Source organism: Megalops cyprinoides, chromosome 10 (genome assembly GCF_013368585.1).
Source record: "Megalops cyprinoides isolate fMegCyp1 chromosome 10, fMegCyp1.pri, whole genome shotgun sequence".
NCBI lineage: Eukaryota > Metazoa > Chordata > Actinopteri > Elopiformes > Megalopidae > Megalops > Megalops cyprinoides.
In genome coordinates this window covers 23,093,597-23,109,382 of record NC_050592.1, presented here as the reverse complement: position 1 = coordinate 23,109,382, position 15,786 = coordinate 23,093,597, and the positions used below count along the sequence as shown (strand labels likewise).

The window sequence follows — 15,786 nt, the reverse complement described above, 5'->3', positions numbered from 1 at the left end:
CAGCCAAGAACAGAAAGCTGAGGCTACAGTGGGCACAGACTCACCAAAACTGGACAGTTGAAAATTGAAAAAAGATAGCCTGGTCTGATGAATCTCGATTTCTGCTGAGGCACACAGATGGTAGGGTCAGAATTTGGCGCCAGCAGCATGAATCCATGGTCCCAACCTGCCTTGTGTCAACAGTCCAGGCTGGTGGTGGTGGTGTAATGGTGTGGGGAATGTTTTCTTGGCACACTTTGGGTCCATTAATACCAATCAATCATCGCTTGAATGCCACAGACTATTTGAGTATTGTCGCTGACCATGTGCATCCCTTCATGGCCACAATTTACCCATCTTCTAATGGCTACTTCCAGCATGATAATGCTCCATGTCACAAAGCAAAAGTCACCTCAAACTGGTTTCATGAACATGACAATGAGTTCAATGTTATTCAGTGGCCTTCCCTCTGCATGATTACAAGAATTTATCACAATGAAATGATGTACAGGTCATCATGAATAGATCTCCAATACAGAGATGGACCATCATGCCATTCAGATGGCTGAATGTGGTATTAAATTCACTTTTGTACAGTTTTATAATCTCACATTTACAGCAACTACAATTGACAGCAATTACACTTACAGTGAGGTGCAGATTTTATTTCTGAGAGAAGCATAGCTATTGCACCCTTACGCAACGTACCTAACTTACATGGCTCCGGCAAATATCCAGTTCTATAAAGGGATAATGATTTGACAGCTGGAAATTCTGCCATCTAATCTATACTGCATGCGCACTTCCATCCCGTCCGGATACCTAGCAAATAACTACAGCTCCCAATATCCTCCAGTGCGACAACTTAGTGATGATGTAATTTACAGTGGACTTGCGTGCGCTCACACCGATAAGCCCTTTGAATGCCGCTCGAATTTAAGAAAATTGATTAATTTATTAATATTAAACGTTTAATTATATCTGGAAACGTACAGATATTTGCAATGGCTGCGCCTCTGAAAGTGTGCATTGTAGGTTCTGGAAACTGGTGAGTAAGCGATTTTCGTTTTGCCACTGAGGCAGCTAGTTAAGCTCGTGTATGTCAATGCGTGATCTTTGTGCAGAATATTATTCAAATGCATCAATGTCGTTGAGAGTACTCATTTGGTTCTTCTCTTATTCTCTCTGTTGTGTAAACCAGTGAATGACGTATTACCTAGTCTGTCTCTCCACACAGTTAGTCTAGCTTGTGACTCACGGTTGCTACTGCTGCACCTCCTGTAGTCATTCATGGTTAAGTAGATAGCCATTGCGTTGTGAGAAGATCACTTTATGCTACGGTGCTACGGTGATGGGAATTTACAAATGTACGGCAATTACAAACTGTTGCGCTCACCGCACGAATCCAGTTAGCTAATCCTGCTCTGTGAGGTGCACATTAAATAATTAAAGGTAAATAAAACTCATTTATTTACTAGGCAGAAAACGCGTAGCTGTCTAAGTGGGTAAAATTAGCCAAAGAGCTGTTAATATAGTTACCCGACAGAACATAAACGCAGTTGGCGTGGGTAGCCTATGATATTAGAAAGTGGGTGTGAAGAATCCTTGTAACGTCGCTCTTTAAACAATTTTCTTGACAGAAAAGACAAATCATAATGATCCCACAGAACTTTCTTAACCCAGCTTGACATTAGCCAGCATGACGGGGGCGGCAAAATGAGCAATTCACGGCTGCGCGAAACCTGAAGTCTGTTTCTATTGTTGGTGTACCCAGCTTTCTGGATCTGCAGGAAAACCGTATTCAGTAAATTCAGTAACCGAATTCAGTAACAGTTCCAGATGTGAAAACAAATGAGCCTGAGACCTAACTCGTCTACTTTAATATGAAGCCAAAAATTACACCAACTCATTATTTTACTCAATAACAGAGAGTGTAGACTATTGCACTGCATCTGGTATAAATGCTTCTAATGTTTTTGCATAATTTGCTTGTGGGATTTGTATTTTACCTCTATTGTATTTTCAGTTGAATGGACTGTGTAAAAATGAATTGACGAGAAAGTAAAATAGTATACTTATTTGGCATCAAAACTATTGGCATCCCTACCGGGAGGTTTGCACTCCCGAGATACATCTGCTGCGATATATCGCTATCAGTAACGACTAGATACAAAATGTACGTTCAATAAACCCCTATAGTCTTAGAGTGCAAGGGAAAGTAGGTTCACTTTGTGAGGGGGAAAAATCATTAATTCTTTATTTTTTATATTATTATTTAGCATTAATGGGGCTTGAAATTGATTTGAAGTTCTGCCGGAATAGGCTGTTTGAAACAGACACTCAGGGAAACTATTTAGACATGCCAAGAGCACAGCTGCTAGCCTACTGCATGGTGAGTTTATCCTTGAAATGTTTTTTTTTTTTCTTTCTTTATTTCCTTCAGTATTGTTGTTAGCGTTTTACTTTTTTTCTGCCAGGGGCTCCGCCATTGCCAGGATCATTGGCAGAAATGCACAGACCCTCCAGCGCTTCGCCACCACAGTTAAGATGTGGGTTTTCGAGGAGACGGTCAACGGCAGAAAGCTGACAGACATCATCAACACAGACCATGAGAACGTGAAATATTTGCCTGGCTACAAACTGCCGGAGAATGTGGTAGGGGAAACTATAATTTCAGGAATATGAAAAACTGTAGTGTAGTGTAATGGCTGGCCTCTGTGACGTAGAGGCCCAATTGTCATAACTGCAGCCCACACATTCCAGCCCACAGTTCTGGATAAACCGCTCTATTGAGCCTGCCCTGTGCCCACACTGTTTGTTTGGCCCCTCCCAGGTGGCAGTGCCCCAGCTTCGGGATGCAGCTGATGGCGCCGACCTGTTAGTGTTTGTGGTGCCACATCAGTTCATCAGGAAACTCTGCGATGAGATGGTGGGGTGTGTGTCCAAACAAGCCCGGGGCATCACACTAATCAAGGTATGCCTTCATCAACATGAACGGTCTTCGTGAAATACAACCCCAACCTCACTGTGGTGGTTTAATCTGTTTAATCAGTTAGAATTTGGAATTATCTCAAGGGCACCTCGGGCTGTGCTCTGAAAAATCTGTAGCTCCGTTTATTGCCTAGTTTTAATGTAACAGACAGGAACGTTTTCCATAAAAAAAGTTTATTTGTGCTTAAGACTAATAGTGGATTGCATTTACCAAGGATCTCAAAGCTCTTTACAGTTAGGGGGGTGATCCACATGAAAAACAATGATCAGTCCTCCCATGGGTGATGCATGGGAACCATTTTTCCCCAGAACGCTCACCTCACATCAACTGGTATGAGGTAAAGGTAACAATTATTTATCCGATTAGCACTGGAAGGTGGACATGTCCCAGGTATAGACAGCCAGATTGGCAATTTGACCTGAACATCGACTGACACTCTGAATTGCCATGAAATCTTTAATTATGACAGAGAAACAGGACCACAGTTTCTTTCCTGAAAGACAGAGTTTCCTACAGTATAGTGTCACAGTCACTGCACTGAGGCACTAACACCACATCCAGGAGCAACCTGGTTTTTCCATGAGGTCTCCCATCCAAGTACAACTCTTAATCAGCAGCACTTATCTATAGCTCATTAGGCCTGAGAAGGCGACAGGGTGGTGTAGCTGCTGATTGCATTCTCTGCATGCATAACCTTTCGCCCATTGATTCGTTCTGACATTTGGTTTAGCCATGTAGTCATGCTTTCATGCACTTACTGCAGAGAAAGTAGCTGATTGGTGAGACTTGCTTAAAAAATACATGCAGCAGCTGGACCCTGTGTGCTCTCAGTGTTGTGTAAAAGTGCAATAAAAAGATTAAGTCCATTATGCAGTCACAAGGGAATGTAGTGTGGCCTGCTGTGGCAATGAAGGAGAGTTCATTTTCCAAACAAGATAGATACATGTGGATGTTGTCCATCAACAGACAAAAGCATGTTCATCCAGAGTACAGTGGGCAGATTGATGTCTGATGCCCTGGAGAAGGAAGGGCCAGTCCTCCCTGAACAGACAGAATGGGGGCAAGGGCTCTGAATCAAAGGCAGTAAAGGGGAACAGATTTAAATATTCTTCCAAGTTTTTTTTTTCCAAATTTTATTGGGTGGCCTGTAGTTCTGAGATGGACTGGAAGGGTTCTGACAAGAATCTCTGTAGTCTTGTCTGAAGGTGCAGTAGGGGATACTATTGTCCAAAAGTGTCTTGTTGTGTATAGATCATGTGATTTATTTTTGCCATTAGGCCTCATACCTCTAAAACTCAAAGCTTTTTGCAACTTTTTTCCAGAATTCAAAAATTACCCTTTTTTGGGTTTGTGGGTCAACCTCAGGTCATCAAAGTATATCCCATAAATGAACCAGTGTGTACAGCAGAGAAGACTGACTTCAGTCCCTTACCCAACATTCCCACAATGGTACATGGGACATTTTTTTTTTTTTTTTGGGGGGGGGGGGTGCATTCAAAGCAAAAGGTTACCATTTTATTAAGATTTATAACTGAAGACTGGCTTGTCAATGGGACAGACATGGAGGGTTACCAGCATGAGGATTTTTTTTGACCAGGGTTACACCTGTGTTTGAGAGGACACTACAGTATATTAGGAATCCTTTAGTCAGGACAAAAGTCTGCCCCCTACACTGGATTTTTTGTGTGAGAAACCATGGAGGGCAGTTTCCCACTCTAGCTCAGAATCTTGAGAATCTGGGCCTCACTGCTGAGTAAAAACCACAGCATCTGCCCCCATCACTTCTGTGCATTTATAGGTCATATGTTCACAGACATGCTACAGCCACAGAACAGTTCCTGTACGCCTGCATTTGAAGATACTTTAACTTTAAGGGCAATAATCACAATTTTTTACCCCCACTCAGCCGTGTATGGATATAGATTCATTGTAGCCTGCTGCTATCTGCTGGCAGGGTACTGGGCGCTGTGTCAAACCGTCTGGTGTGTGGATGCTGGAGGAGAGATGGGGGGGCTTGCAGGGGTCAGAGCTCCTAAATCTTCTCATGGTCTCTGCTCATCTCCCCCATGGTTAACAGAAAGGCTGCAGTCTCTCTTCCCAGTGTTAAAGTCGCGAAGGGTCACTGTTTTGGTGGCGTCTCTAGGACGAAGTGATTCCCAGTCTCCCAATGCAGCTGTGTTTTAAAAACATTTCTAAGGGGATTTTTGCAGTCTTCATATGCTCCCCTGGCAGAGAAAATGACCCAGTTAGTGTGAAGGACAGCTGAAGTGGGAAATTGTCTGTGGGAGGTGCTCACTGCACGTTGTTTAGCAGTAAGATGGAAGACCATATGTGGGGTGCATTGCAAACAGGGTAGGCCTTCTGGACTGCTGGCAGTGTCTCATGCTCGCGCTGTCTCCCTCCCCCTCCCTATAGGAGTGTGTCCCTCTCGTGCTGGCTCTCTCTCCCTGTCTCACTGTCTCATTCTCTCTCTCCCACCCCCTCATTTTCACACTCCAGCGGATTGTCTATAATTCATGAGGCAGAAGTAACAGGATGTTTGCCCAGGGAGAAACACAGGTCTTCCTCCACCTGAGGATGCTTTTGTTTTTCTGGAGGAGAGCTATTATAAGGAGTGCCATTGACCCTTAAGTTCCTTAAATATATAGTAACACTGCATTCCATTTTTAATTAAACATCCCCCCATGTTTCAGATATCATTGGTGTCCAGGATGGAGCACAGGTAAGACAGGTCACTCTTCAGAGGAGTATATTCAGTATATTGATTCTTGGCTTCAACAAGCCCAGTCTGGGTACCAATCATCAAACCTGATTTGATCATGATTAGTTCCTTATAATGACATAATGATAGGAATAATGATATTCAGTCCTTTTAAGGGGTATCATCATTCAGTGCCAGTAAAATGACATTTACAAATGTAATTTGCATGCATGGAAAAATACCCTTAATATGTTATTTGTGTGGATCTGTAAAAAAAAAGGTGTCCTCGCCTGACAGACTTCTAGGTGAGATATACGAAAGAAACAAAACCCATTTCCAAAGTAGTGCAGACAGAATTAACGTGATCTATTCATCTTACATTTTCTACACTTAGTGGAATTGGAGCCAAGCAAGGGGAACTGAGGGTAGGACATTGTACTGTATGTGCAACTCTCTCCTTCAGTAACAAAATGTATTGACATTCAAATTGCATTCTTTATCATTTTTGAAAATTTCTAAAGTGACCACATTTTCAGATTTTTTGAACAGCATCTTTGATTTAAAAACATAGGATGGTGATTAGGGAGCTCAGAATATAGTACACTGATCTGCTGCAATAGTGCCTATTCAGCACATGGTGTGTAAAGGAGAAGAATTGACTGTCACTGTTAAAAACATTGTGTAAGCTCCTGGATCACACATATTGGAGATCTCAAAATAAAATAAAAAAAGATCCCAAAAGTAAATATTCAACTTTCTTATTGGTCTCTGCTGTAATATTCACTTTGAGATTGTGGAATAGTCATGTAGAGGTTAATACTAATATTAATTCCATTATATGATATTTCAGACACATCCAGCAAGTATAAAGTGGTCTTGTATGGCAAAGCTAACTATAGTGGTAGCAGTAGGTCAGGGGTACACACATCATGCACATTTTGCTAATTTTCTCTTGCCACTAACACTCTAGATAATGGAGGAGGGAAGCAGAATTAGTTGAAGCAGGTGATTAAGTGCCTGGCTGGAACATAAGCCTCCAGGGACTGTGTTCTTCAGACACCAGAGTCGCTGTGCATGTATGGAAATTGGACTAATCCTTTCTAAAATGTATTAAAACTTTTCTGGTGTTATTTCACAAACCTTAATTACAGCACTGCAGGGAAAAACAAAGTCATATATCTGGACCAAGTGATTGGATAAATGCAGTTTATACTTTGATAAGGTTAAGAAGTGTGAGAATAGCTTGTTGACTTTTGCCCAGTAGATTAAACTGAACTAAGGTGAATTCCATGCTCAGATTGGATGTAGCAATATTATGCAAATAAAGTAAAGCAACACAAGGAGACAGTTTAAATAACTAAATAGACTTGATATGATGTTGGGAGTGGGAGCAGCTGGCTGGGTGAGACAGGTGATACAGTTTATATCTCCCCCCTTGTCTAGGGCATTGATGAGGGGCCAGAGGGACTTAAACTGATTTCCGACATCATCCGGGAGAAGATGGGAATTGACGTCAGCGTTCTCATGGGTGCTAACATCGCAAATGAGGTGGCGGCGGAAAAATTCTGTGAAACCACGATAGGTAAGCTTCACCTGGTCACTGTGGCAACAAGAAATCATGCAGTGAAGGAGGATGATAATACTTAGGTGAGATTTTAGAGTAATGAATTGGGCTCCTACACCAAACCAAAGCTAATGTCTGTGTTTATAAAAATCATTTATCCAAAAATGCACTCTAAATGCATTGGCAACACTTGGATAATGTGTTTTTAAAATTCATAGTACAATGGTCTCTTTTTAACATTATTTTCTGGGACCACCCTAAGGAGTGGAAATATTTCTTGTGTACTTGGGGGGGAAGTAAAGGTGAGGTGATTGCTGGCCTTTTCAGTACATGGCCGAGGACACAGTCACAGATCAGTGGCTGCATGGCAGTCAATGCTCCACTGTTTCATTGCAAAAGCCTCAGTAAATCTGGGCCTTGGAGATGCTGGAATCCCTGCCAGACCACCAACTCGCAGCTCAAAGGTGCCTGCAGGAGCAGTTACTACAGCCCTGACAACCAGACAGAAATACCTGGTGGAAAAAAAGACGTGAATGTCCAAGGCCAGGATCTGTGTGTCTTTGCTCCGCAGGCAGTAAGGTTATGGAGAATGGGCTGCTCTTCAAGGAGCTCCTGCAGACGCCCAACTTCCGCATCACGGTGGTGGATGACGCAAACACGGTGGAGCTCTGTGGAGCCCTCAAGGTAACCACTCGCCCACCAGCCCCGCCAAACATAATGTCAGATTGTACTGGAAAGTACAAACTGTTTTATTTGTAGTGATCCTTTTATATTAGGAAAATGGACTGAAAGCTTTTGTTAGAATGTTCTCGTGCATTTAACTGGTCCCAGAGGACAGGATTTCTGATTACACTGAGTAATTACACTGCATCGTTTCCACGCGAAAGAGTTTTGTCTTCGGCTTGAAAAGATCTCAGGAAGGCTCCACAGCTCAGTGACAATTACTGGCAGCAGGCATCACTCTTCAGATGAGAAAAATAATGAGGATATCTTTTATGCTTAGCAGTTATGTACAGGCAACACAAAATAAGGCCATCCATCTTGCATTCAGTGGAGTGGATAAGCGACCATTTATCATATGAAATAAATTAAATTGTGAAAGCGGGCCAATATAGCAAGTGTCATGTTTCAATTCTTTTCATTAGTTGATGCTTTCTCTCTCTTCCTCTCTCTCTCTCTCTCTCTCTCTCTCTCTCTCTCTCTCTCTCTCTCTCTCTCTCTCTCTCTTCCTCTCTCACTGTGCCTGTCTGTCCCTTTAGATATGAAGGACTAATATGGTCTCTTTGTATTCAGGCCTGCTTTGCGGTCTCGTTCAGCAGGTGTCATGAGAGCAAAGTGTTTTTGTAGATGCCAGAGGTGAGGCAGCACTGGATGTTGAATAATGGAAAAGTTTGCCAGGAGCCTGTCAACTTTGAGCACGGTCTTTTTTAGAGTATGGCTTTTATGAAAGAGTGATGTGGTCATATCAGGTTACCTTATCAGTTAATTGCTGTCGTTGCTTTTGGCAGAGAGTGAGTGGTTTAGAAATGATTTGGTTTGCCCAACTCCATTTCCTTCCCTTTCTTTTTGCTTGGACGCATCTTTCCTTGTTGTCTGTCTGCAACAGGTTTTTACATTGTACTTGCCTGTGTGTTACCAAGGGTAGGATAAGGATGAAAGACGCCCCCTGGTGGCTAAGCATTTGGACAGTGTTAGCATGGGTTGGTTGAGTTTTTAGAGAAGAGAAATAATTCACATTGGGACTGGGATTCTCATTCCCATTTTAAGATTAAAATTAGTAAATTACTCTCATCTTTATTTCCTAACAACACTCTTGAATGGATTTTCATCTCAGGTATTCATACATCATTCAGTGACATTAGCACTTTTTTGCAAGTAATCATAATGGAGCTGTTTTCCCTAACTGCCCCTATCCTGTTGTATATTTTAGTTCTACTGGTGGAGTATCGCCAGCCCAGCCTAACATTAATCAGTGCATTTCCGTTACACTGTGGCAACGTTGTCAGGTCCAGAACGGGGTCATGGCAAACGCGGAGCAAAAACTGTTTGCTGGGGAAGAGTTACTGCTGTCTACTTCAGACTTTACCCTGAACCATTCAGGCCTTATCAAAGGGGCAGTCAGTCAAGCCGCCTGAAATTGCTTTCCATTAAAGCAGAATGAAACTGAGAGCTCTACAGAGTGTTTAAGTGAGCGAAAAGAAATGAAAACACAACAGAAACGGGACTGTTTTTCTTTTTTTTTAATATACTGTGGTGTTATAATTATGACTTACATTTCAGTCTTCTTCAGTGCAAAGAGTCACCTTGAACAGACGGAGCTGTTAGAAATACTTTGTATAAATACTGTGTTTTTCTTAATTGCCATACCCATCATAACTGATTTTGTTTACTTCAAACCAAACCTGTTCTCCCAAGCCGAAATGATTAGACTTTGAAGATGAACAAACGCTGTAATGGCGATGCAGGGAAATGGCATAATGCGGGTCTGCTCAAAATGGAATGCAAGTTTACAAGGAAATTCTCCTTCGAATCCGCTCTCTTGTTTATTTATGGCATGTGCCAGGGTGATGCAGCTGAAAAGCTCTTAACTGCATTTTTATTACGGGTGAAGAATTACCACTGCAGCCAAACCCTTCTAAGTACTGTTAGCCTGTTGAGGGCTGGGAAGTTGGGTCAGCACCTGGAAGTGAGTACTGGAATAGCAATGTGAGGAATTACAAGCAGGATTCCCACCCACGCTCCTACCAAGAGGCAGATGGCCAACAGGCTTCTCCCTGGGAATTTTTGTTCCCAGTTTTGAGCTGCTCCAGACACCAGACCTGTCAAGTGATCTGATTGTGCAGTGACTCATTGCATTGATTTGTTGGTTGCGCAGACACTCTGGTCCACAGCTTCTATTTTTTTCATATCTTGCCCGTTTATAGAGCTAGTCTGAAGCTGCAGTAAATCAGGTTACGCTCCTTCCTCAAAGGGACAACAGCAGTGCCCCTCCTAGGCTGATTCCTTTCGTTTACTGGACAAGCTCCCTACCCACCATGCAACAGTGCCCCACACTGCCCCTCAGGATACAGGATAAAATGACCACAGCAAAAGCACCATGGCCCCAGCCAAGGTCATTAAGGACAGGCAGCTTCACCCCATGATCAAGCCAGGGATCCAGACCTTGGCTTCTCTCAGCATGTTCAGTCTTGGTCCTTAACATACTCAAGGTTTTCAGTAACTCAGTTTCCTCATCGAACGGACTTTGCGTATTAGTTTTTTCCCATGTTGTGAAGAGCCTTCTTTAGACATGACATGAGGAGCATTGTTTAGACATGAAGAACTAGAGGAGGTTGTATCTGTATTGGGAAAAATACATTAAATTTGCTGAAGTGCTTTTTCCCTGCAGTGCTGATCTAATAACACTTGCTGATGGAAGCACTATATTACTCCTGAGGAGTCTTCTTGCTAAAGTAGCTGGTAAATGAGATTGAGCAGGGCGTATACCCACACAAATACCAATGGGTTTAACCCCTGCCAGGTATGCAGGCAGAACCACTATGTTTATTTGGCAGGACCACAAACAGCGGGATGACAATATTATGGGAAGGGGTGCTCTGTGAAGAGAGAGGGAAGTACGATGAGATTTTACTCTTTTATTGTGTAAACCTCAGTGAGTCACATCAGGTCAGAGTCTCCATTTCGACTGCATCTTCTCCTGCTCCAACTCTCTGAACAAACAACCTTTGGCAATTGCATGATGTGTGGAGGTAAGGGCAGTTCACAGAAAAGCATGTAAGAAAGGGACAATTGAAGAGCCTCGAAATTAAGAGTTTGAGGTAAGAAGCAAAGAAGCTCAACTATTCCAATGGTAAAAAAAGACGGCAGCAAGTCCCCCAGACATGACTTTAGAGTCTGTCCTTATCTGTCTTCCCCCAGCTCCCATCTGCCCTCTAAGAACATTTAGAGCACCTCATTAATGCAGCCCATTCGTACTGCAATTGCAGACACAACTTTGGCTCGGAGCGCTCCCTTCCCGGGCGCAGAGTGACTGTGAATTGGCTCCCCATATTCTTTTCGAACAGAAAAGATGTCTGGCTAATTAGTCCAGATAATGGCACTTTCGTGCTTCTGGCCAAGTGACCTGTCAAGACGGAGCTACAGTGCGACCCTGATGTGAAGGTGGTGCTTTTAGTGCTTTTAATCCCTGAGGATGGACACTCTGTTCTCACTCACTGAGCCTTACATGCGATCCTTACATACTCTCGCGCCCATTTTGTGTCCCCGTGTCAGGACCTGCAAGGACCTGCTGGGCTCAACTTTCACGGCCATCTTTACTGTCTCGGCATGTGGAGCAAAGAAACAGATATCACAGCCACCTTTCATGTCTCGTGGAGGACGGGTGGTTTTATGTTTTACGGTTTGTTTTTGAAGAGGAGACTGCCATGCAGTTTAAACATGTGACTTGAGGATCTCTTTGTGCATTTTGTTCTTGGCAGCAAGTGAAGGAAGCAACCCAAGCAACAGTAGTGTCTTTTCACCTGTAGAATTACTAGAGAGCGAAAACGCAAGCAAATAGTTCACACCCAATGTGAATATCACATTTTACTAGCATGGCTAGTTACCATATACAAAGCTAATGGTAACAAAGCTGCACATGTCATTGGAGACAGGCTAAGATACAGTTCTGTCTGCAGTTGATGCTGTGCTTTCATGAACTTATTTAGTTACCATCCTTTTCCTCACCTGAAAAGACCTGTGTTGACCTAGCAAATTTTCTGTTGGCTGGGCATCCAGTCTGACAGGTTTTTATAGTGGAGAACAAGAGCAAGCAATGCCTGGATTCCTATGCTGTACATGTGTGGGAGAGAGAGTCAATGACTTGAACCAATCATAGTGTTTTGCTTGGAGACAAAGTTCTGTTGTTTGGTTCACACAAATCTATGACTGAGAGCACATGGTAGCTCCACCCACTGTTGGATTAACACCATCAGCTACCTCACTCTCCCACCATAGCTACCTGTTTCAGTGTCACATGGATGAGCCCCCACTGTGTGTTTTCTCTATTTTGGAGGTTGTGTCTGACATGTCCTCTGTTGTGTCCCTCGTCTTTCGGCATTCCGCAGAACATCGTGGCAGTAGGGGCGGGGTTCTGTGACGGACTCCGCTGTGGGGACAACACCAAGGCAGCGGTGATCCGCCTGGGCCTGATGGAGATGATCGCCTTCGCCAAGCTGTTCAGCAAGGACGGCACAGTGTCCTCCGCCACCTTCCTGGAGAGCTGCGGCGTGGCCGACCTCATCACCACGTGCTACGGCGGCCGTAATCGCCGGGTCGCCGAGGCCTTCGCCAAGACTGGCAAGGTGGGTGGCTGCCGCTTCCCAAAACATGACGTGCATGGCAAAGTTTCGACACTTAAAAGTGTAACTGAAGAATAATCCCTATTATGTTTAGGGATTTGAAGTTTAGGTAATTTGAAGATCAAAATTAACTGAGTCTTCGCACTAGCAGGTAAACCAATCTTGCCTTAAAAAAACAGTGTCTGTGTTACAGTCTCTGCACAAAAATGGGTCAGTGCAAAGCTGACATCCATATCAATATCCAGGTAGAGTAATGAGCTGGTCTCTTGTCGCTTGTGTCTAACTCAAATAAGAGGTTTAGAAGTGCCATCTTCTGGTCAGAAAGAGGTTGTTTTCTTCCAGTGTTTTCAGCACGTTTTCTCTTCCCTACAAATAAAAGAACTGAGTGATCCAAAAAGCAACAAAAATGTTTGTATAGAATAGTGTGTGCTCCTGTGAAAGTTCTGCCCTGGATTACTGTTCAGCTTTGTGTCTATCTGCAGGGCTCGCTAACCCCTAGTTTGACCAAATAATTTACATGTGTGTGTTCACTCACCACTTTGCTGTTGCACCACACACCTAATGATTTACACTACAGACAAGACAAATATCTTTACGTCGCATGACTAAGTCTGCAACCTAAGTGGATACTGCATGAAATCAGTTTGCATGGAATTTGACTGATTTTTGTGATGAGTAGCAGGAGCATTGCAGATAGATGACACTTGGAGTTGGTTGGTTGCTTTGTGTGGAAAGGGTGGTGGGCTCAGTGATTTCGGGTGGGTCGGTCTATGGGGTTTGTGTGCATCGTCACTAATGGCACTCTTCCCCCCCGCAGAGCATTGAGGAGCTGGAGAAAGAGATGCTGAATGGCCAGAAGCTGCAGGGACCAGCTACATCAGCTGAAGTCTACCACATTCTCAAGCAGAAAGGCTTGGTGGATAAGTGAGTACTGCAGGCCTCTGTCTGTGTGTGTGAGAAATTCATGTGGTCTCTCTGTCTCTGCAATGAGCCTTCACCTCCTCTGATGATGTGTGCGTCATTACGATGCACTTTCGACTGTGAGGGGCAGCTAATTACACAAAGGGCCAGTGTCGATTCCTTCATTTGAGGAAGCCTGCTCCCTTTAGAATAGTCTACCACAGTCACGCAGCGTGGACACTTGTTCTGTGCTTTGAATATGGAAAATGTTTCTATTCCCAGTAACCATGCTCCCCATTCCCCACCCAGGTTTCCGCTGTTCACTGCCGTTTACCAGATCTGTTTCGAGGGGAAGCCAGTTCAAGAGATGATTACCTGCTTACAGAGCCACCCAGAGCACATGTGAACACGCCCACCCACGAAGGCCTGCCTCCTCATTCTCACCTATATTTCAGATTAGAACTGCCAAAGCTTGACACTGGTGATCCTGAATTGCGTCCTTTACACTAATATCATTTACCGTAGTGAACAGAACATCTAGCTCATGCATATTACTAGCTCATGAGTTAGGGTCAGATGTACTAAGCATCTACCAAGAGCGCAGGCCTTAGGGCACAGACTGCAAAAGCTTCATACATCCGACCAAATACTGTTTTGTTTGTTTGTGTGTGTTTTGCAATATAGTACCTATGTAATGCCTTCTGGTTATCAGCCACCCTGACTACAATACCACTACTCTAATTTGAGGGGGTTCTTTTGGCTCTCTCTGCTTTCCAGTTAACATTTAACTTTTTGTGCCATTCCTCCTGCTTGTGGGTTAATCATGGAAGCCTAAAATCAGGTCAGGTTTTGTGAGGGATTTAAATTTTTTTTTTTTCATCACTATCTACACCAAATTTCAGCTAAAGTATGAACATGTATTTGAGGGAAGTCACAGATAACAAGTACAATTTAATTACTCTGACAAAATGGTCAAGAGGCAGTTTTGACCATTCTTTAGCTCATCTTAAATATACTATGACAGCAGCTATAGTAGCTTTGTTGGGAATACGCTGTGAGCAATGCATGGAGTGTTTGGGATGGCACTGCTGCTCTTTCAAGTCTTTTGTACAATTTAAACTAAATTTTACATTTTGTTTTTTCTAAAACAACCTTATTTTCATATTTAATTTGTATTAAGAGTACTTTTATGAAAGTACTTATTTTTAAGTCTGTACAAACTGTAGAAAACCAAAAATATGGTAGCGTTAAAATATCAAAAGTATCCTCCTTTGTAATGTTTTGAAACGAGTGGGACTGTAAGAAAATAAGTAATTCATCTTCAACAGACTAACTTTTGTAGGATTGTTCATTAAAATCTCAGAAGCAAATGTTAACAGTGGAAGAACGGCGCTTACATTGATGAACAGGCGTAACATACAGGGGTGCATTAATGAAACTCCTTCTCACCACTGAATCAAAATAAACAGCCACCGCATTAACCATCCAAGCACAGAAGCATCTCCATTATGCACTCCCATGTTTTCTAAATCCTTTATAATGGCATGACATTTCCACAGAAATCACTCACATTGCCTGTTATTTCCTTTCCAAACATTTTTATAACTCAGTAGCAGGAGAGTGGCAGGAACATTTCAATAAATGTTGGTGTTTTTTAAATCCTGTTCTCCTTGCTACTTTTTAAAATATTTTACAGTTGGTTGGTTTCTATTAACACTTTCATGTACCATAGTTTTAATTCTTGAATGACAATATGTCAGATTCCAGCAGTAGTAATATGAATATGTTTTACTTTAGTAAAGGGAACAAGTTTATATGTTTATATATTGCATGGGACTGAACAGATGTTGACAATTCAGCACTCATCACCCTTCCCTCCCATGACTTGCCTCGTCAGGATGGCTAAATGCATCTTTGATAGACAGATACATCTTGGGAAGTAATGGTGTCTGTTATCAGAGTGCTACTTCAAAACTATGGCCTGGACTATATTATGGATTATTTTTTTCAGTTGTTAGAAGCTTTAGCCAAAACTGCTTTTGTGACTGAAATGTTTTTTATAGTCCATAGTATAAACAATAAACAGTCTGCATCCTCAATGACATGATGCAACCTGGTTTGCGTTAGATTTAAGGGCAGGTAAACAGACCTCCAATTTCTTAAGTGATATAGTTTGTTGAATCGAGCCATGAAGTTAGAGCGCTAATGTTTTTTAATTTTCATTATTTTGGCTTGAAATTTTTCAGTGAGCCCTTGCAGATATTTTATTAGTAAAATATTAAGCTGCTCTTGAAGTGGAAGCCATAGCAGT

General features: G+C 42.6%; 1 protein-coding gene across 1 annotated transcript; it reads left to right on the top strand.

Annotated features, from left to right (window-relative positions):
* Positions 1-876: 876 nt before the first annotated feature.
* gpd1l (glycerol-3-phosphate dehydrogenase 1 like) lies at positions 877-14,528 on the top strand. The gene is made up of 8 exons (XM_036539014.1): positions 877-1,027; positions 2,457-2,634; positions 2,813-2,953; positions 7,116-7,254; positions 7,808-7,920; positions 12,342-12,578; positions 13,393-13,499; positions 13,785-14,528. Exons 1-8 carry the CDS (start codon positions 984-986, stop codon positions 13,879-13,881), a joined length of 1,056 nt encoding a protein of 351 aa, XP_036394907.1. The 5' UTR covers positions 877-983; the 3' UTR covers positions 13,882-14,528.
* Positions 14,529-15,786: the final 1,258 nt, after the last annotated feature.

Coding starts and splice junctions, on each gene's coding strand:
- gpd1l (XM_036539014.1), top strand. CDS start 984: ATGGCTGCGCCTCTGAAAGTGTGCATTGTAGGTTCTGGAAACTG. Junction 2,635..2,812: donor ACAAACTGCCGGAGAATGTG/GTAGGGGAAACT, acceptor GGCCCCTCCCAG/GTGGCAGTGCCCCAGCTTCG. Junction 2,954..7,115: donor GGGGCATCACACTAATCAAG/GTATGCCTTCAT, acceptor CCCCTTGTCTAG/GGCATTGATGAGGGGCCAGA.